This window comes from Myotis yumanensis, unplaced genomic scaffold (assembly GCF_028538775.1).
Source record: "Myotis yumanensis isolate MYYU_CA2020_CCGP unplaced genomic scaffold, mMyoYum1.0.hap1 SCAF_9, whole genome shotgun sequence".
NCBI lineage: Eukaryota > Metazoa > Chordata > Mammalia > Chiroptera > Vespertilionidae > Myotis > Myotis yumanensis.
In genome coordinates this window covers 72,301,567-72,324,816 of record NW_027223760.1, presented here as the reverse complement: position 1 = coordinate 72,324,816, position 23,250 = coordinate 72,301,567, and the positions used below count along the sequence as shown (strand labels likewise).

The following is a 23,250-nucleotide window of genomic DNA, read 5'->3' as shown; positions in this document are numbered from 1 at the left end:
TTGATTTCTGAGCCTTAAAAGGAGGCTACATTATGGGCTCTGAGTTTATATTACAAAGTTTTTTGTTTGTTTTCCTTGTATCTATTCCTAAGTAATCATATTTTTTCACATGCTTATAGTTTTGATATTAATAATACTTCTTAGCTCCTCACAGCTTAATTTACACTTGATCTTAGCTAAAAGGCCAAGAAGCAATGCCAGCTTAACTTACATTTTATCTATAAAAGGAAATATTCTGGAAGGTGACTATAGAAATACCATATTTATTTTTGAGAGGTTATTACTTAGTGCTTAGAACTGATTCTTTATCTTATTAGTTTATTGGTTAAACTAATTTGTTGTTACATAGTAAAATACATATGAGGTTCATTTATAAAAACTAGAGAAGTAACACATCTAAGAATGTTTGAAATTCATTTTTTGCTAACATTTAGCTAAACGAATTTTGCTAAATTTAAAACTTTCATATCAGATTCTTAATGAGCTATCAACTAATAATAGACTAATGGGCTCAAAAAATGTTCAATTAACTAAAATGCAAGTTTTAAATATTTCACTGCTATGTCTTAAAACTTTGAATTAATGAACTCAAAGTAAAAGAACATTTATCTCCTTATTAGTTTTGTATAATTGTTATAGTATTTGTACTGGCAAATATTTTATTTTAAGGTGATAGTATTGTGAAAACACAACAGTGGAGGAGTTCTTAATCACATAATCTAGTCATTTTACCTTCAATGATGCCAAAAGATCCTAAATAGATAAATCTTATTGTGAAAATCATCGTCTGTGGATAACCTTTTCTCAATTTTTTTCTTTCTGGTTTCCTGATTGAGGATTTAATCAATAAGTGCTATTCCCTTATGTTTAATTGAACTTCCATAAAGCAGATATTTATGGACTTCATGTATGTTTTTATTCTCTTCACAAAGTGAAAAAACATAGCCTTAAAAAATAAACTTGTTTTAATAATCATTATTGTTTTGGTTTATTTCACTAAAAAAACAAAGTAAAAAATTTATATATAGACATCTTAGAGCACTAGTTTGTTAGCAAATATATAAATATTTTAAATTTAACAATTATTAAATGTAAAATCCAATATGAGACTTAGATTTTGAAGAAAAAGTACATAGTTCCTTGTTTTTATTTGCTTATAACCTGAAATAACTTAAATCAAGTTTACCTTCTATCCTAATATATATTACTAGAGGCCCAGTGCACGAATTTGTGCACCAGTGGGGTCCCTTGGCCTGACCTGCAGGATCAGGCTGAAACCGGCTCTCCAACATCCCCCGAGGGGTCCCGGATTGCGAGAGGGCACAGGCTAGGCCGAGGAACCCCACCGGTGCATGATTGGGTCAGGGAGAGACTGGGGCTGGGGAGGGATCACGGAAGGGCTCCAGGGCGTGTCCGGCCCATCTCACTCAGTCCCAATTGGCCAGACTCCAGCAGCAAGCTAACCTACCAGTCAGAGCGTCTGCCTCCTGGTGGTCAATGCATGTCATAGCGACTGGTTGACCAGTCGACGGTCTGCCCCCTGGTGGTCAGTGCACGTCATAGCAAGCGGTTGAGCGGCCTGAGCATATCATTAGCATATTATGCTTTGATTGGTGGAATGGACGACTGGACACTTAGCATATTAGGTTTTTATTATATATAGGATTTTAAATAATTTTAGGTATTTTTATCTAGGCACAAAAAACATGGTCTGACAGTCCCTTATTGTAGTTTCTGATTGATCCATGCTTTAAAAAATAATGTGTTTACTCTCAATAACAGGTCTCTAGAAGAGACTTTTTCATGGTAACTCTGCATTCTTTTTGGCTTTTATGTAGGGTTAGAGGAGGTTCATCCTATTTTTACTCATCCCTAACCCAAGTTTACCACCTTGTATATGAAATATGTTACCAAATTCAATAAACCTTTTATTTGTAAATTGAAGATTTTCAGGTAATTCTTGATTTAGAATATTTAAAATAATAGTACTAAATAGGGCTCCTTCCAATTTATGGTCAAAGCTATTAATAACATTCTTCCATTGTTATTAACCATACACTGTTATTCCCCATATACTGACCTTTAAAACCCACTAAAATTATTGAATTGCTTTATCAGTTTCAATATTAGTGCTAGAAGAAATTTTAGTCCTCAGATCAAATTTTAAAACATTTAAGAGGGGACTCTCAGACTTCGGAGGGACTAAGGATTGAACATATTAGCCTAAACTTAACTGTCTCTTTCAACCAGAAAACCAAAACAAAACCTTTTGCAGTTAAAAGATGACTTGAAAAATCATTACATTAATCAAATAGCCCTCATTTTACAGATGGGGAAATTGCACCCTGAGAGTTGAATGGACTATTACACTAGAGTAGGTTTAGTCCCCTTTCTGTTATAACACACCATTTTTCATTCTTTAAAATTCTTTATCCTGCACAGTAACATTATAATAAACACATCTTAAGTGAAATTTGCAGGTTCATTTACTTTAGTCTTAGTTTTCAGCTGAAAATTTAACCTTGATTTGTGTGGGCAAATTGCTATTTTGGAAAAGTTCCAAAAAGGCCTACTTTATTAGACCTTGGATTAACCCAAACTAACTTGCCTTTTTTTTCCCTTGCTTACACCTACAGTGATCTTTTTTAAAGGGGACTGATTTTATTAAGAGTATAATTTAAGCTGATTTTGTTGGACTATGGAAAGGAAATGGTGATGTGAAGGATCACTGTGTCTGATAGTTATTTCCTTCCTTCCCTGGCATTTTTCGAGGGGTAAGGTCAATCTTCTACCTTTATAACTCAACTAGAGTCGTTCACATTGTTTTATCTTTCTCATACTCCTAGATAATACCAATCTAAGTTAAATTAAAATGTGAGAGTTAATTGAATTAAATCAACAGATGAACATTGAGTACCAGCTATGTACAAAAAAAAATGGTGGGCACAGAAATTAGAGTAAGTAAAGGGCCTTTGGGGGAGGAGCAATTCATCTTAACTAACCACTAACATAAGAAAGAATACTAAATTGGTAGCAGAAAAATAGGTAATCCCATCTAAGGAATCTGAAATAGAAAAAATAGATAAGCTTTAATAAGGGAGAGGGAGAGCTGAGGAAATGACACAGTATTTTTAGAATGGCAAATAGCTCAAAGGGGAGCACTGCAGTGGGAAATATAGTAGGAGATCAACAAGACAAGATTATAGGAATCCCAATTTCTGTATGAATTGGTGTGTTTCCCCTATGGACAGTAGTTAAAGGATTTTAAGGAATGACACAACCTAAATAAAACTTTTGCTTTAGAATGATAACCAGTGGTATGAAAAGTAAGTCAGAGAAGCAAAAAGAGTGGATAGAGATTAGAGGTGATTGGTTATAGAGTTTAAATTAGTTTTCTAATGTTACTTAACAAACTACCACAAAATAAAATAGCTATTCACATGATTCTGTGGTTGACTAGATGGTTCTCTGCTGCTCTCTCTTGGACTTTCGTGTCTGTATTGAGTTAAGGGTTCAGCTAGGACTGGGCAGTCTAAATGGCCTCACTCCCATGTCTAGGGCCTCATTGAGATAGCAGGGACTGCTGAGCTTCAATAACTTCGGCTCCTTCACAACATTGTAATCTTAAGGATTTAGGGGAATGAGTGCTGTTAAACCTCTTGAAACAGTACCTTGAAAGTCATACAGTATGGCTTATACCACATTCTGTTGGTTAAAAGCAAATTAAAAGGACAGCCCAGAATCAAAGGATGAAGAAACAGATCCCATCTCTTGAAAGGAGCTGCAAAGATTTGGGGCCACATTAATCAGTCATAGAAGTCTAATGCTACAGTTTTTTGTTTTTTCTTTTTAGGTGACCGAGGGGAAGTCCAAGGTTAAATGATCTTTTGTTTTTACTTATTTTATTTATTGATCACCTAACTGGTATCAATAAGAGCTAGTTTTGTAAAATTGTATTCATTAAATAGCCTTTTTTTTTTTTTTCATTAACACATTAAGTGCCATGTCAGTCACTGATGTTGCCAGCGTATCAGTGAATCGGATATCACAGGCTAAACGGAAAGGAAGACAAAACAGGCTTGGCGCTTAATGTGTTAAATAGCTTTTTGATTGAGCTCAGACATTGTTTTCATCTTAGGTCTTTCTAAAACAGATTTGAGGCTGCTTCTAATAACAGACTCTCTGGTTTATAAAATAAAAATGGAAAATTACGATACTATTGTGGAGAAGGAATGAATTCCCAAGCCATAATAATTGATATGGTTGCCATGATTAAGCATCAGACTTAAGAGTTTCCTGGCAGCCAAGGAAAAAAAAGAAACCAAGGTACAGTTCTTATAAGAAATTAGGAACCTTGCAATTCTTCCTTGTCCTCATTTGGGAATTTATATAATAGGTATAAGTTAAAAATAGACAGTGGCCTCACAGTTTTATAACACATGCAGAAATGTTTCATGTGGCCTTCTATAATGACTTTTGATAAAAGCCAAGGGCATAAAGCATAACTTTAGTGAATAAAATTCTCTAGTGCTACGCAAAAGTATTTCAAATATATAACCTACCAATAGTCATATTAGATCCAAGGAAAAATTAAATCCAAGTCGACCTAGAGGAGTAAATGAATAACCTTAGGCCCATACTATTCAAGGTATAGTCCATGGACCAGTGCTGGTCCATGAATTATGTGATGCAGGTTCACATTAAATACAGAAATTAAGGATAAGCATTTAGAAACTTATGATAATTGCCCCACCAATCAAGCGTGTGTGTATTTCATAAATAATTGCTCCATGACAGATTGAAAATCTTTTTAAAAGTTGGTCCTTCATCACAGTCTATTACTTGCTTCTTTGGAGCTTTGGAGAGAAATGTGACATTCTCAACTGTTAAGGGCCTGGTGTGCTTTCTCTTCGTGTTGCTGATTTGAGAGCCGAGCTATGCACTGTATCTGGAATGCTCATGTTAGCAATCTGTTACACAGTTGAAATGTCTAAATTGCATTTCCAGTAGTATGGAAGTCCAGAACATACCTCCGGAGAAAGCTAGGATTTTCCTCAGAAAGAACCCAATATTTTATGTATTAATATTTGTGGTTAATTTTATTACTGCAGACTATTCTTGTTCAGTCCTGGTATCCAATCACTGTGGCCACAAATTCTAGAGAGCAGAAGAAAATATTGGCCAAATATTTATTAGAAACATCTGGTAACTTAGTTGGTCTGGAATACAAGTTGCATGATTTTGGCTACAGAGGAGTCTCTTCCCAAGAGGTAAGAAACTGAAATGAACCTCATTGAATAAAATGTAGATTGTCAATAGATTACCATTATAAGCATTCTAGGAAGTTATGGGATCAGTGTTGGTTCTACATAGGCAACATTTTGAAGTTCCAGAGATTTAGTCAACAGATTAAGTACCTACTGTATGTTAGACTCTGTTCAAAGTACATGGAAGATAGCCTTCAAATAATGTTTCCATCCTTTATATATTAGATGGATGGGTAGGTGGACTGATAGACAGACATAATAAATATAGCAGATGCCAGATAATGCTACAGAGAAGCATTAGGCAGAGTAAGGAAAAAGAGTGATGGGAAATGGGGGTAGGCCCTATTAAATACTCTTTGAGAAGTTAACAGTTGAATCCTTAAGTACTAAAAAAAACTGGATGTTTGTCATATAACTATTATCTCTGATAATAAATACCTTTCTAAGAATAATGGAAGACAATAATTCTTTGGGAGCTATGTCAAATATGGGTCTTTTTCTTTTTTGGATTTTGGTTCATGGTTTATTTTCCAGACTGCTGGCATAGGAGCGTCTGCTCATTTGGTTAACTTCAAAGGAACAGATACAGTAGCAGGAATTGCTTTAATTAAAAAATACTATGGAACGAAAGATCCTGTTCCAGGCTATTCTATTCCAGCGGCAGAACACAGGTAAAATTGTTTCCATTCTTTTATTATCTAAACATTTATTTTGTATAATTACTAAGTTTTCTCTCTTGTATTTGTAATTTAGTGATGTTTTGCTTAGTTACAAAGCCATGTATTCCAGTAAATCTTCATGAACTAAAGCAATTCAAATTTAATATTGATACTTTGTGTAAAGACTAGTATCAGGGACCTAGAGAACTTTTAACCATTCTAATAGAAACAATATAAGAGCTTTTTAAACTGCTATACAGTGGGGCCTTGACCTACGAGTTTAATTTGTTCCGAGACCGAGCTCGTTAACTCAGTGCAAAAAATCGGCTGAGACACAGCTGGTATCTCAAAAAACTCGTTAGTCGGGACACTCATAAATCAAGGCCCCACTGTATTGCCATATAGGTGGGCTGTGTGTGTGTTTTTTAAGGACTTTTTCAACTGCTCTGTTGCATATGCAGATGGATTTTATGTATTGTATTACATCTACTCACTGTAAAACCTGGTCACTTTTTCCCCTCTCCCTGCTCTACATGACCTCCAGCTATATTTGCCATGGAAATCGTCATTTGGAGCCGGTATCCTCAATTGTAGAAGAGCTAGTAAGCTCTTTTGATGAAAGGAAGAGAGTTCAGATTCTTCTTATGCTTCCTATGTGATCTTACTAAACCATCTGAAGTTGAACTAGAAGGCAATTATAATCTAGGCAGCAGCTGCTCTGATCCTAGAGTTAACTTGTTTTTAAAACAGGTCGAACCTTATCTGCTTCTTTTAATAAAATGTATTTACTCTTTGAGGTGGTTTCTTAAGTCCTACTTAAACTTGAATATTTCAGGGTGCCAAAACCAGTAGTAAGTTTAGGATAAACTGAGCTTTTATTTTTTTATTTTTTATTTTTTTAAAATATATTTTATTGGTTTTCTACAGAGAGGAAGGGAGAGGGATAGAGAGCCAGAAACGTCTATGAGAGAAAGATCGATCAGCTGCCTCCTGCACACTCCCCACTGGGGATGTGCCCTTAACCAAGGTACATGCCCTCGACCGGAATTGAACCTGGGACCTTTGAGTCCGCAGGCTGACGCTCTATCCACTGAGCCAAACTGGTTAGGGCTAAACTGAGCTTTTAAAAAAATAGTTGATATTTATTAAGCACTTGTTTTATATGATGCAAAAGGTGAGATTGTTATAAAGGCAATCTACTTAGTGCTATGAGGAATAGAAAGATAAAATACTAACTCTGTCTTTAGGGTAAAATAGTATACTAGCAACATGTAGCTCTGTTGATTAAGTGTTTTTAAAGAGGTATAATTAAAGTGCTCTAGTGGTGCAAGGGAAGGAAAGGAAGGATTGCATTCCACTGGCAGGGTCAAAAAAGGTTTTATAGAGATGGGATGTGAAATCTTGACTTTTTGAAGGAATGGTAACATTTAATGGCAGTCATGGGGATCACTCATTCTCTAAGTGAATATTTACTGCTTACCCATCATGTGTCAGGCATTGTCCTAAAAGAACAAGAATGAAAGAGGAGACAATGTGTTTAGGGAATCAGAGGTAAAATATAGAAACAGTAGGGAACATAGGGTAAACTGGGAAGACAGGTTAGTGAAGGCCCTCAGATTTTCGAGTGGAAGTGGACATTGAAGTTTTTTAGCAAAGAAGTGATGTCAGAGAATTATTATAGAAACATTATTTTGTTAACAGGTTATCTTCTGATATGGAAAAGAGAAACAAAAAGGTAGGAGGCTATCGTAAAGCTATTGCAGCAGTTTTGAGAGATGAAAAGGTTCAAAATCAAGTGTCTAAATAAATGGAAAGATGCAGCTAAACATGAGCAATGGCTTGGGAAATGAAATTGCCAGAACTTAATGATTGGAATTGGGACCACATAGAGAGTAGATTCAACTAACATTTATGAGAATAGCTGTATTAGTAGGGCCTTATTGAATGTCACATTTAAGACTAGTGAAACTGGGAAAATTTATCAACAGATAATGGTTTTAGGGTTACAGTATTTTTATTTCAGACTTAGATGTATGTACAGCTTTTAAAACTTAATGTAGTATTCATGTATTAGACTCTTAACTAGTGGTTTTATGGTACTATAAATCTGAGAATAAAGATAGTATCTTCTTTAGGGCTTTCATGATAAAAAGGTAAAAATCCATTTACTTTAAAGTCACATAATACTACATTTGTAAGTGTTCGATTCCTTAATGTAGAAGGATGTCCTTAAATAGACAAGTCATAAACAACAGCATAGTATAGTGAATAGAACTTTATAGCTGACACCTTGGGTGGCCTTGGGCAAGGCATTTACCTCTCTGTTTTTCAGTTCATCCAACCAAATAAAAGGAGGAGCTAAAATTTTACATCTTTAATATCAGAAGTCATTGAGAATAAATAAGCTAACATCTAAAATAATTTTAAAATAAGAGAACTCTAAATTTTATAGCACCACCATTATTTTTATAAATATTTTCTTAAAGAATATATGAACCTGTATTTAGAAATATTCAGTTATATAACTTTTCCCTCAAACTTTGGAAAGCTATCTAATTTGATACTGGAAATTGGAATATTGGCATGAGTAGAATTCATTCAATAAATATTTATGATCTCCATAAATATTGACTTACGAGTTTAATTCATTCCGAGACCAAGCTCGTTAAGGAGCTCGTTAACTCAAATTACTCTATCAACTCAATGCAAAAAATCAGCCGAGAGACAGCTGGTATCTCAAAATACTCGTTAGTCGGGACACTCGTAAGTCAAGGCCCCACTGTACTGGTATTCTTTGCTCTTAATTGTCTCTCTTTTATAGGGGACAGTAGCAATTCTTGATATGAAGAAGGGGCTTTTTTTCATCATGTCCTAATTTTCCCATAGCCTGCAGTTGCTTGAGTGAGTTAGAGAGTTAGCAGCATAGCTGCTGGTAGCCTTTATAGTTTAGAAGAGTGTTCACTATATAAATAGACTCTCTTTCCATTTCAGACAAGAGTAGTCTCTCTGACCCTGAATTGTACATACTCTGCTATCCCCAGCATACCATTGACAGCATGGGAAAAGTTGGCTACTCTAATCCTTTAGAAAAAAAGGAAAAATAAAATGACAATTTCAAACCTAAATTCGTATGACTCTTCAAAAAGTTTTGAGATAAATGTTTACCTACGTGGGGTTTTATAGTGAATGAGTTGTCTTATTTTTCATTACTTTACTTACAAAAAATGGGGTAGAGGCAAAGACTAGAAAATTAGGGAAGAAAAATTGCTTGGCATGAGAAAATGGCAATTTTCAAATTCATTATTCTAAGAATTTTAAAAATATACAGGAGTGGACAAAAGTAGGTTTACAGTTGCGAGTACTGAAAACAGTTTATCCTTGTATTATTTATTAATTATTGTTATATTTATTATTTAAAAATTTATTATTGTTATTAACCTACTTTTTCCCACCCCTATATTAGGAAACCAGCAGGTTCTTAAATTATATAATATTAATCTATTCAATAAGAAGAACCATTATTGAGGACATTGTAAAAGTCACTCATAGAAACTCTCACACTTTATTTTCCACCTAAATTATGTTTTGCTCAAACTAAATATTAAAATTCTTATTCCCTGGATATATGTTAATTAGTGGATAACCTATAAATGAAATAAATGACAATTACTAGCCATGAAGATATAACAAGAGTTAGTTGACTGTATGTATCTACAGTATAGTTTAAGTAATTGCCTTTAAGTGTAAGAATTTGAAAGGTGAAAAAGATAAAATATATGCCTACTATTATTGCTACATGGTTTTGAAAATTCACAGGAGGGAGCCAAGTGTTTACATTGCCTAACAAATGGTGGGAGCATGTGTTCATTCTTTCTAACATCTTGACATAACAAAGTGCATTTAGTAAGTGCTTTATAGTTCACTAAGTTTAAATACCCCCAAAAAAGTTCAATAGGACTTGAAAGCTAAAATAATTACTAGAGAGGAGTGATATTACTTTAAGTCTTTAAAAAAATTATTGGCTGAGCTATTCAGTTAGCCCTCTGGTGTGCATTCATTAAACTAAATCACTCACTTTTTCTGCAGTGTTGATGATATAGTATAGTAATCATGAGATATGATTCAGGAATAGGTAATGTGTCTGCCTGAGTAAATCTGTATTTTCATTTTGTTTTCTAGTACCATAACAGCTTGGGGGAAAGACCATGAAAAAGATGCTTTTGAACATATAGTAACACAGTTTTCATCAGTGCCTGTATCTGTGGTCAGCGATAGTTATGACATTTATAATGCGTGTGAGAAAATATGGGGTGAAGATCTAAGACATTTAATAGTATCAAGAAGTTCAGAGGCACCACTAATAATCAGACCTGATTCTGGAAATCCTCTTGACACTGTATTAAAGGTAAATTTTAATACATAACTTGATTATTAAAATACTATCGACCAGCTGCATCAACACTACTTTTATTTGTTTTTTAAAATATATTTTATTGATTTTTTACAGAGAGGAAGGGAGAGAGATAGAGAGTTAGAAACATCAATGAGAGAGAAACATCGATCAGCTGCCTCTTGCACAGGCCCTACTGGGTACGTGCCCGCAACCAAGGTACATGCCCTTGACCGGAATCAAACCTGGGACCCTTGCATCCGCAGGCCGACGCTCTATCCACTGAGCCAAACCAGTTAGGGCAACACTACTTTCAATTACATTTATACACATACCATTTCAGAGTTATCTTAGCTCTTACTTTAGAGTTGCAGCCCAGAGAGAGTAATAGATTTGCCCAAGGTCACACAATAACAGAAAGGATACCCTTAGTTATGGGTTATTTATATATACTGTCAAATAAACAATTAAGTACTGTTGATATTTTCTGCTTACTTTCAAAATTAATTGATAGCATTACCATTTTAACGAATCCTGTCATTTGGTTACCAAGTTTATGGTTTGTTGCTATAATTTTGAAATTCTTAGTGCAAAAGAAACATGTGCAAGGTGAGGTGGTAAAAAAATATTAGAAATACTTTTCAAGTAGCAGTACTTGAAAATACTTCGATCATCAACATAGCAGTATTGTCTATGTTTAGTGTTCAGGACTTGGTTTGCCTTCTTTGAAAAGTACTAACTAAGAGCAGGTTATTTGATCCCTCCTACTAGAAAAATACTGTGTTAGATGCTTTACTTAAGCTGTGTCACTTAATCTCTATGAAAACTCTGATAAATACTACATTCTCTTTTTTTAGACAGACAGATTTAGATAGAGAGGTTAAAGTAACTTGCTCAAGGTCACACAACATGTAAAATAAGCCAAGTATCCATTGTCATCTTCTCACTTTACCACAGTTTCCCATCTAATAATTAGATGATAAAATACCCCTTAAGAAAGGGGGATATAGAATCAAGGAAGTCTTTTCCTATCCTATTAATAATGGGCCAATCTTAAAGTCTTATCTTAGCCTGAAATATTTACAGATCTGGTTTTAGCAAACTTAACAGGTTTCATGTTTTACCTGTTACCCAATAAAAAAATGTGTAGACCTAGTTTTAAAAATAACCTAACTCATCAATATGGAATCTATGCATTGTTAGAATCTTAAATCAATTTATTTAGGAAAAGGGAATGATTGTTGCAGAGAAAAATTCTCTGATAGGTCTTTTGAATCTCTGGCCAAGCTTTCTGATAGGTCTTTTGAATCTCTGGCCAAACTTTCAAAGTTAAATCAATGTTTAGGTATTTTAGCTGCTATAAAACTTTTAGTAGTTAATGAATGAGTGGTATGATTCACATATTATGCAATTTGGCTTAAAAAATGGGTGTCATCTTTAAGTGAGGGGAACTTCAGGGAAACTGGGTTATATGAGTTTCATTTCCAACTTTGCCTGCATATCGTATTTCTCTGAACTTTGTAATTCAAATAGATTTATATTTGTTTTGTCAAAATTAAATCAAAACTATTGGGCACAAGCAGAATAAATGAAAATCAAAAGTATAACCATGATAATTGGTGTTTTATATACCTTTTAAAACTATTATTGTATTTACTGTTTTAAGCTCCTAATGATAAGATGTTTGAGGTAGATTCTTTTCCTGAATCTATATAATTTGAGAGAAGGAAAATCTTATGGTTTGAGCCACTTTACTGTATAAAATGACTTGATAGAAAATATGTTTTATGTCTATAACATAAAAGGAATTGAGACTAAATTTTAGAAGGTTTATGCATAGTGCTATAAAATTTTTAAAGTAAGTTGATTATATTCTCAAGATTGTCTAGCAAAGCAAAGTCACTAACTTTGGAAAGCTTTTACACTTGTTTTTCATTTTCACTTTTAGTTATTTTTTTGTTGGGTATTTTTCTATACAGGTTTTGGATATTTTAGGTAAGAAATTTCCTATTACTGAGAACTCAAAGGGCTACAAGTTGCTGCCACCTTATCTTCGAGTTATTCAAGGGGATGGAGTAGATATTAATACCTTACAAGAGGTATGTGTTTATACTAAGTGTTCCAATAAGGTAATAATAATTAAGTTCCTTTTTATTAGTTTGATAAACACATAATTTCAGCACAATTGTGATTCTTTTCATAAGTGTTTATAATAATATATACTGTATGTCTTTTCTGTTAATTGCTTAAATTTTATAAATAATAGTAACCATTTGTACGACATCAGTGTCTATAGACACAAGCGGCGGACCTTTTTAAATTAAATTCAAAATGTCATGGCAGTTAACTGGTTAAGGTATAAATGTACCAATGAAACCTCATTTATATTCCTAGTCCTCAATGGCCACCCTGGATGACGAACCTAAAGAAATATCACTGCCCTGGTTGGTATGCTCAGTGGTTAGAGTGTCGGCCCTCAAGCACTAATGGGTCACAGGTTCTATTCCCAGTCAAGGGCAGGTACCTGGGTTGCAGGTTCACACCATGCCTCCGCTTGGGGCACATGTGGGAGGCAACCAATTCATGTGTTTCTCTCACACCAATGTTTCTTTCTCTCTTCCCCCATCTCTCCCTTTCACTCTTTGAAAGCAATGGAAAAAATATCACCAGGTGAGGATTAACAAAAAAGAAGAAAGAAAAATATTAAGAAACAAGAAATTGCCAGTCAAGGAATGTTTCTTGTATTAAAACAAGTCTTGACACTGCTCATATAGGTCCCAGTTTTAATAGAATGGAGCTTCACATACTCTAACAATGTGAAACACAAATGGTATTAATATGTGCTTTTTCAAATTTATAAAATGGTTTGTTAGCTCTTCTAAATTAAGCCTCAACTGTTAACACTATTTTTGTTAGATTTAGCAACATAGTGCATTACATTAAAACTTTTGCTTCTTTTATTCTCAAATAAGCTCCTAAAGAGCTATAATTTCATAAAATATACTCCATAAAACTTAAGGATATCACCAATTTCATAATATGGACTGTCTGCCATTGTAGCCACTGACATTTTAATGTATATCAATCTCCAGTGGCATCCGCTTGTCTAACACAAGTTATCAAAGATTTTTCGGTTTGAAAGAGTTTGGTGTGTGGTTAGAGTGAGATCAGTACCCAAATTATAGTTTTCCAAAGGTTCACTTAAAAGTAAGAACTACTGAATATAACAAAACAGTATTTCTGTGGTAATGTGCATTTAATGTTCCAAAAGGAGGTATCTGAAATAGATTTCTTGGAATAACAGAAATGAGGTTTCTTCCACCAACTCTCCCAAACTGCTTTGCCTAAGAAAAGTGGAAACTCCCCCAAACTCCCCTAAGACATTTGATGGTGGGACATTAGGAGCTTTCATGTGAAAGAGAAGGAAGAAAAGTCTGCAGTGAGGAGGAGGATTATAGAAATTCCAGCTGTCATATGTAGTTGCTGTTGTCTCCTTAGCTCAGCTGAATTAAAGGTTTCTTATCTGGGTATCAGTTAAGAACTGTTACCCAATTCCTGCATTTTAGGCAGTTTAGCAGATATCTTTATTCCCCTTTCAGATGAAGAAACATGGACAGGGTTCTGTACCAGTTTCAGAAACCCCATTGTATTGTGCTCTTCCCACTGCTTATATCTGCCCTTCCTTGTTCTGGTCAGTGAGCTCTTTAAGTTGGTTTGTCCAATCCAACTTGTTACTTTGACTTCCTTTAAAAAACTGAAGCTCTTGGCTTTTCTTTCTTTGCCCTTTTTAACTATGAATAAGGAGTCAGATATTGAGACAAATACTCTTTTGCATTGGTGAAACTTTCAACAGAATGATCAGAGAATGAAGTTTGTGTAATGCGAATGTACTCGTGTTGATTTACCTAAAGGGTGACAGCTGCTTTCTTCATGTTGGAGGTGGGTCAAATAAGATTTTAGAAAGAGAAAGAATAATCCATCTAGTGGTTTTGCTTTGTATATGTAGTAAATTAGATGCCTAATTTTAACAAAATGAAAAATCTGTTTAATTTCAAACAACTGGCTTCTTTTATTGACTATCAGCCTCACTTTCTGTACTGTTATTCACCATCAGTCTTCCCCATGAAGTTTACAATGTTAAGCATGTCCTAGTTTGTGTGTACCAAAATCAGTCTGCTTATTTACAAAAGAGGCAAAATTCTCCTGTGTTGGACAAAACAGATTGTCTTCTCTATCTCAGTTAGCTGTTCAGTTATCTTGATTATCATGGAGACCTATTGGAGTAGTTCATTAATGATGTTAAAATGATACCAAATTCTCAAAATTGGTAAGAAGATTTCTTTGCAAATGAAGTCCCACATAGTTGAAACACTTCTTTCACTGTAGCTATCCTACTGTTCTTTCCCTAGAACCCTTTTCTCTTCCTTTCTAGGAAATTTCCCTTGACCCTCATAACTTTGGTCCAGAGACTAAATAGAGGATTGATATAAATCTTAATGATAGGAGCACATTAATTTTTTATCTAAATACCATGGGCATAAAATAGGAAATGAAGAGTAGTGTCTAACAGTTAAATTTTGTCAGTTTATGTCTAGTCAGATTTCCTTCTGCTTGACTGTATGTGTAAATATTTTTAAGTAGTATTTTTTCCCTAATTCTGTAATTTCCTGTACTCTTAACAGAATGATTCACTTAAATTTTAACTCCAAATTTTCTAAATTTTATAACTTCTGGTGCAGCTGTATGGGAAGAATATCTTAAAGTAACTGGGCCAGAAATACAGATACTGTGTGATTACTGTTCTTTGTAATTTCTTCATTCTTACGCTTTTGAGGCATATCTAAAATCATGTGACAGGTCTGAAACAATTTTCTCTATTTTTTCTTGTTAATCCTCACTCGATATTTTTCCCATTGATTTTCTAGAGAGTGGGAGGGAGGGAGGGAGAGGGAGAGAGAAACAGAAACATCAATGTGAGAGACACATTGATTGGTTGCCTCCCGTATGCCAGGGATTGAACCTGCAACCCAGGTACATGCCGTTGATCTGGAATGGAACTCAAGACCCTTGGGTGCTCTGGCCAGTGCTCTAACCACTGCTCACTGGCTAGGGTGATGCATTTTTAACTAAACCACCTTATCCTCCATCTATCTGTTTCTTTTCTATTCGTTGCATTTCTCCCATATTGAAATTCACTCTTTTGGAATATGTCTTAATTTTGTATTATTTTATAAGGATTTTATTATTGTTTTAGTTATACTTTGTTCACAGTTATTTTAATGAAAAATCTGAATCCAGAACCTTTGGATACTGTTGGGTTCTGATATAGTAATTCATGAGACTGAGTTTATGTATAGCCTAAGGAATCGTTTTAAAATAAATTGTGTATGTTTTCATAGTGATTCCTGACATATAGCAGTAGAATTTGATGGTTGGGATTTAAGGAAAAAGTCTGCCTTTTTAAATGTGAGATTGTTAAAAGTTGAAGGTCCTTAGAATTTATATACTTTTATCATTCAGAGTTGAAAATAATAGATGTCAGATCAAGACTCTTAGTATTTGAGGGGAATATGGCGAATTTATATTAATGATTTACATAAAACTTTTAACTTTGCTTATGGTTTTCTAATCGTTTCTGAAAGTTCTATTTCAGTAAAATGGAACCAGATTTTCCAATACTTCCTTTTGACTCATCTCATGAAATTAAATTGCACTTGTACCCTTCTATCACAAATAGACATGCTAGGTAAATAAATCCTACTTAGGAAAAAGAAATATAAATGACAATAATAATGTAGCTTAATAAATTAATATAACTTTAAAATTATGTGTCACTTGAAAAAACTACTTTAGCTGCCAGAACTATATGTTCATTCAGGTCTCTCTGGCTTGTAGATCATCATTCTGCCAAAAGTGATCCAATGATAAATGAATGCCTAGTCCAGTGATTCCCAAAGTGGGCGCTACCGCTCCCTGGTAGGCGCTGCAGCGATCCAGGGGGGCGGTGATAGCCACAGGTGCATTTAGGGGCGATGAGTAACTGCTATTAAAATTTTTAAAAAATTAATTTCCAGGGGCTGAGTAATATTTTTTTCTGGAAGGGGGGCGGTAGGCCAAATAAGTTTGGGAACCACTGGCCTAGTCTATTCGTAATTTTGCTTAGGGCACTGGAGTTCTAGCCAGAGTAAAATGACTCTGCCAATGTCTGAATGATATGTAGGAGAGAGTATTTTATATTGTTTTACCACCAATATCTGTTGCTTTATTTAAATGCCCCATTAGATATGATATGCATTATGACATGTGATAACATGTGTTGAGATTTATTAGGAGTGATTAGTCATTCCTAGAGTGTAGAAATTTGGGCAAATGTCTAGGTCCCATTGCTTGTGCTACTGGTATCTGGGCAACAACTACAGGAGACAGATAAGTTTTCTCAAGTAACCTTTTCAATAGCATGTATAGCCAATTTTTTCTCTCATTTCCCCAACCCTTACCACAGTTACAATGATGACAACAACATAAATTCAGGGACTATGAATGAAATCCATTCCTTCCACACTTACCCCTCAGTTTGTCCTTTTTGGGGTAGATGGGGCTTTTAAAAGAAAATGTGGGATTTAGTTTTGTATAGGCCTACTCTTAATTTCATCATTCGCTATGTTATAATACAACTTTAGGATGCTTTATTCATCAATATGACTCATGGAAAATTACCTCATTTCTTTTCCAGTTTACTTAGTTTTTGTTTTTATTTTTTAATATTCTAGGTTGTAGAAGGCATGAAGCAAAAAAAATGGAGTATTGAAAATATTGCCTTTGGTTCTGGTGGAGCTTTGCTACAAAAATTAACAAGAGATCTCTTGAATTGTTCCTTTAAATGTAGTTATGTTGTAACCAATGGCCTTGGGGTATGTCCTTTAACTTTTACTCCTGTGTTAGTACCTTCTTTATGTATCTAGGTAGAATGCAGTTATTGAATGCAATAATAAAGGATAATAATGGTCCTGAAGTATTAATATATTATCAGTTATTACTGACTCTGGCTGAAAAAAAAGGAAAGAGACATTAGATAATAACAAGACCAGAAAAAATAAGATGAGATTAAAAGATAATGCAGGTCAGTCATTTTCCACTGCTTCTGTATATAACTTTGAATCAAAAAGTTGACCATATTTGATCTGGAACATCAGCTAACCTAGCCATCGTATATGAACAATAAGCATGTAAACACTATCAAAGTATTTTAGGAAAGTAGAGTATGATACTGGAGTTGTGACACCAGAATCATATTCTAGTAGCCTTAGAATAGGGAAACCCAGGTTGCTAGGCAACTGAACAACAATCCCCCTAGACCAGCGGTCGGCAAACTGGGGCCCCTTGAGTGTGGCTCTTCCACAAAATGCCACATGCGGGCGCGCACATACAGTGCGATTGAAACTTCATGGCCACACTGGCTCGCGAGCCACAGTTTGCCAGCCACTGCCCTAGGCTTCATAGCTCTTGAGAGTCTGTGGGTCAAAGGGTGAGGGTGGAGAATACTCTCCTAAGAACACCTGGTTAGGTCCCCTGCTTTATTTACCTCCATCTTTCTTTGGAGAGTTATGGGATTGACCCATCTGCTTCTTAGGTTTTGCCTCCTACCTTTCTGATCCTGAAACAAACATTCTGCTCTTGAGGTTCTCTAGATCATTTTTGCTTCTGACAGTAACAATATAATAGAGTAAAAAGTAACAAAATGTAAAGGTTATGAAATAGGAAAGCCATACTTAGTAAAATCCTAGTTCTGGAGCCACATATTATATAATTGAGATGACATAGATTTGTTTTTCAATAGCATATCTGTGCTATACTTAGATCAGTATAAAGATAAGGTGTGATATAAAAGGAGATACCTTAAGGATCACATGTTAACATCAGATATTTCCTACAAAAGGAGTATTAGGTATTCTGCATTGGTAAGAAAAAATAGTCAAGATTTGGATTTTGCTTTTTTCCTAACAAAAAACTCACTCTGTCCTCCAAAACAGGCTAGAATTATGTTTCTAAAAGCCTGGTGTGGATTGGTTTCATTATACCTAAAAATTGCCTTAAAAATTATATGCAAATTATGTATGTAGGGTTATTTTTTAATAGGAATTGAATGACCATTTCTGACGATTAATCTTTTTTCTTTCTGAATTTGGATTCAAGGTTAATGTCTTCAAGGACCCAGTTGCTGATCCCAACAAAAGGTCCAAGAAAGGTCGATTATCTTTACATAAAACACCAGCAGGAAATTTTGTTACACTTGAGGAAGGAAAAGGAGACCTTGAGGAATATGGTCATGTATGTATCTATGCTGATTGGATTTATTTTGCCCCCCCCCCCTTTTTCTGTTTTCCTTTTACCGGTAGTAGCTTGGCTCTCCTAATTAAGAAAGGAGGCTTTTATGTTGTATTTTAATTTTAAATTATCAGAACAGTTTTTTCTTGGAGGACAAAGTAGTTTTATTGTAAAATAAACAATAGTTGACTGATCCTACCAAAATAAGACGAAAAACAAAAAGTGGCTAGATCATAAATATGAGACTTGTACATATTGGGTGAAATATTTTGTAACATTTAAAAAGTAAAAGTGTTTCCAAATAGTGACCAGCAGGGTAGTTACTGCTGAGCTTCAACAAGCTGTGTTTTTTATCTTACTCTTACTGTCAATTAGCAGTCAATTTTTTCTGAAGAGGCGTATTTTTTTTTTTTTAAGTTTTCACTGATCAATGCAAACATGATTTATTAAATAAAGTAGAAGTCCATGCTTTATAACTCAGCATTAAATTTCTCACAGAGAAATCAAGAACAATGTTTCCTATCATCGATAGGTACCAACTGTCTTTGTTAAATCTTCCATGAAGAGGCGTATTAAGAATACTTTAAGGATATTATTATTACACTTCTCATAGCTATTTATATTATAGTAAACTTTGGTCATTTTAACAGAAAAAAGAAGGGCTTTTATTTTATCCAAATTCTAAAATGCTAAAGATAATCCCATTTTAAAAAATAATAGAATCCAATTTAGATGGTTTTCTTTAGTCTCATTTGATTCTCAGGGCAACTCCATGAGCTAAAAAGGCAAATCATGTTATCTTAGTAGTGTAAATGTGAAAACTACATGACTTGATTCAGATTACATAACGAATAAATGGTGAAACCTAGCCTTAACCAAGTTTTTTTGATTCAGGTCAACCAAATAGGAAAAATGTGTAGTATGCTTATGCTAAAGGAGTCCATATGATCTTTAACATACAAAAGTACATTTAAATTTGTGAACTCAAAAGTTATAAAATTTCTAATTCTTAACCCACTGGATTAAAAACATACTCATTTTTTTAGGGAAACTACTCATGAATACTTATATTTTCACAGAAAAGTTTATATTAAATATAAGCACACTAATTTAGTACTTGAGATTCATTATACCATATCTGATACTCTGCTTGTTACTTTTATGATTTTGAGCCAGAATGAAAAAACATTTTGTTACCTTTAATTAAAAAAATATGTTTCTAAACAAACTTTTAGAATTAGATTTCTTTATATAGCCTGTTAATACTGTCCTTTGAGTAGCCTTCACTTAACTCTTATAGCTACCAGGACTTTGCTGAATTACTGTAGACAGTCATAACTTATTTTCTTAAAGGCATCATCATAACTTATTTTTTAAAAGGCATTGATTGAGTATGTGAATTATATTCTAGAATATTTAAGGTAGTAATTAACTTAAAATTAAGCATTTTGATTTAAGAAGAAGAACCACCATTTCTTAATAGATTGTTTAACTTTATGAAAGATACAACTAGAGCAGTGTGATTTGAAACAACATAATGATGAAAATATTGTTACATATCACGAAAATGTAAATAATGTTATGATATATCACAATCTTAAGAATAGATGGAAAAGTTAAGCATGGTAGATTACTTACAGATTTTTATAAGAGAAATTAGAGATAGATAATTCCTTAGTGAGACAGGAGTGGCTTTCCCAGACTAAAAAGGAAATTTAGTACTGATTTCTTAGACTATCTTTGCTACCCTTGCTGGGATCAAATAGTTACTTGTATAAGTGACTTTTGGATATACACAAAATAAAAATCAGTCACTGTGCATTAGCTAAGAAATAATAATTGTTTTTGTTTTTATTAAACTCCAAGCTTATGCATTTATTAACCTGGTGTTGAGCTTGTTGGGTAGGAACAAGGGAAGGTTTCCTTTGTTGCACTGTCAGTGGTAATTATCAACAGCCATCATTCTAGGCAATGCATCTTCCACCTGAAAAAAAAAATGGGGCAACTAAGTGTTTTGGTTTATCCTTCAAGGTCAACTTTTTTAAGAATGTAATATTTAGATCATTCCTTTTCATAAAAGTTAAATATTTCTACGTAGCCATTTTAGATAGTGCCTTGCTGTCTGACTGCTCCACCAGCATCCTCTGTGTATAAAATTATTTCATAATTGAACACCATCAACATCTCGGTATTTGACTAGTCAGTCTAATTCATGAGCATGGCTTAAGTATTTTGCTTGAGAGTATAATCATTAAACTTTTGTATTGTTAAATTTGTGCAGGATCTTCTCCATACTGTCTTCAAGAATGGGAAGGTGACAAAAAGCTATTCATTTGATGAAGTAAGAAAAAATGCAAAGCTGAATATTGAACTGGAAGTAGCACCTCACTAGGCTTTGTTTTATGACTGGGTGTGTGTCCTTGCCTCTGTGGGTGCGTGTACATGCACGCACCTATACACCGGTGTGGGTGAGTGTGTGATACATAATGTTCATTGTATAGATGTGTGGGGTTTCTTTGTTTTATGATACATTACAGCCAAATTATTTGTTGGTTTATGGACATACTGCCCTTTCTTTTTTCTCCCCAGTGTTTAGGTGATTTTAATTAGGCAATGCACTTGACCACATAAAAGATTAATGCTAAAATAAGCTTTTTAGGGCCCTTTGCCAATAGATAGTAATTTAATCTGGTATTGATCTTTTCTCAATAGAACTGAGAAACTTTTATATATAACTAAAGATCACATAAAACAGATTTGCATAAAGTTGTCATGATTGCTTTATGTTTATATTTAACTTGTATTTTTGTACAAACAAGATTGTGTACGATATATTTAATGTTTCAGTGATTTAACAGTCTTTCCAACTTTTCATGATTTTTATGAGCACAGACTTTCAAGAAAATACTTGAAGATAAATTACATTGCCTTTTGTCCATTAATCAGCAAATAAAACATGGCCTTAACAAAGTTGTTTGTGTTATTGTACAATTTTAAAATTATGTCGGGACACACCCTATAGAAATACTAACCTCACTGCCCCTTGTAGAATATATATTAATCATTCTACATTAAAGAAAATAATGGTTCTTACTGGAATGTCTAGGCACTGTACAGTGATTATATATATTGGTCATTGTATTGTACCAGTGAAATGCCAAATTTGAAAGGCTTGTACTGCAGTTTTATATGTCAGATATTGCCTGTGGCTATAATATGCACCTCAAGATTTTAAGGAGATAATGTTTTTAGAAAGGATTTCTGCTTCCGCTATAGAATATATACATAAATGTGAAATATTGACAAAAGTGGAAGTAGTGTATTTTAAAGTAATTACACGTCTGAATTTATTTTTCCTATTCTATAGTTGATATGACTTAATACTGGAATGGGTAGTGAGTGTACTTATTTTAAACTTTTTGATTCTGTTATATTTTCATTAAGTTTTTTAAAAATTAAATTGAATATTAAATTGTATGGACATCATTTATTTTAAACTGAATTCCTAAATAAATAATATTCCAGCAAGTTCTTAAATGAAGATGAATTATCCCAAGTCAAAAGCATGATGACATGCGTTTAAATAGAAGAACCTTAACCAAAACAAGAAAATGGGCTAAATTCAAAGTATTCAGCATCAACATGTTATAGAGCAGCAGTTCTCAACCTGGGGGTCGAACGACCCTTTCACAAGGGTCGCCTAAGACCACTGGAAAACACATATAATTACATATTGTTTTTGTGATTAATCACTATGCTTTAATTATGTTCAATTTGTAACAATGAAATTGGGGGTCACCACACCATGAGGAACTGTATTAAAGGGTCGCAGCATTAGGAAGGTTGAGAACCACTGTTCTAGAGTGATTAACTGCCAGACTCTGAGTCAGTCGTCACATCTGACTGGAGACCGACCATTTGTTTTGGTGGGGTTTTTTTTGTTTTGTAGATGATTTGTTTATATTTAGGTCTGCTCTTTTAAGGCAGCGAGAGGTTGACAACTAAGGCCCACAGGCCACATTTGGACTGCTTTGTTGTTAAATAACATCTTGTCTATGGCTGCCTTCCCAGACAGCAGCAGAAGTTGAGTAGTTGCAATAGTGACCACATGGCCCAGAAACCTGAAATGTTTATCTGGCCCTTTAGGACTGTGCCTTCAATTTTAAGAGAAATGTTGACTTCAGGGAAGGTAGGAGGTTAAGTTGATAATGGAGTTTGTTTCTCATCCTTTCTTTTCTCTTTTAAGAATCTGATTAAATGTGAAATTTTAAAAATTGAAAAGCCATAAATCTTCTTCCTGAACAATTACATGAGAAAGTATTTTATTAATATTTTCTTAAAATAATCTAATGAGAGGTGAGTTACCTTTATTAAACATCTTTTATAACATTAAAAATATAGGTTTTTGCAGATGATTCTAAACACTTGTTAAAGAAAATAATAAGTTTTATTTACTTTCAGTAAAAGTTTTCATCCTGTAATTTCTGGTAGAAAATAATTTTAAGATGATTTTTAAATGTATCTAAGTAAAGATTAGTAGTATTAAAAAGAACGCATCTTTTCACAAAATGTGCTCTAAGGGGCTTATAAAGAATTAAAAGAACTATAT

General features: G+C 33.9%; 1 protein-coding gene across 1 annotated transcript in view; it reads left to right on the top strand.

The window, feature by feature from the left end:
* The window catches only part of NAMPT (nicotinamide phosphoribosyltransferase), a 34,982-nt gene extending 13,248 nt beyond the window's left edge, over positions 1 to 21,734 (top strand). The window contains exons 5-11 of the mRNA XM_070424639.1: positions 5,112 to 5,270; positions 5,802 to 5,938; positions 10,106 to 10,331; positions 12,296 to 12,415; positions 17,087 to 17,227; positions 18,510 to 18,644; positions 20,923 to 21,734. Of these exons, the coding sequence (XP_070280740.1) occupies positions 5,112 to 5,270; positions 5,802 to 5,938; positions 10,106 to 10,331; positions 12,296 to 12,415; positions 17,087 to 17,227; positions 18,510 to 18,644; positions 20,923 to 21,033 (1,029 nt within the window). The 3' untranslated portion in view covers positions 21,034 to 21,734. The remainder of the gene's footprint in view (positions 1 to 5,111; positions 5,271 to 5,801; positions 5,939 to 10,105; positions 10,332 to 12,295; positions 12,416 to 17,086; positions 17,228 to 18,509; positions 18,645 to 20,922) is intronic.
* The last annotated feature ends 1,516 nt before the right edge of the window (positions 21,735 to 23,250 follow it).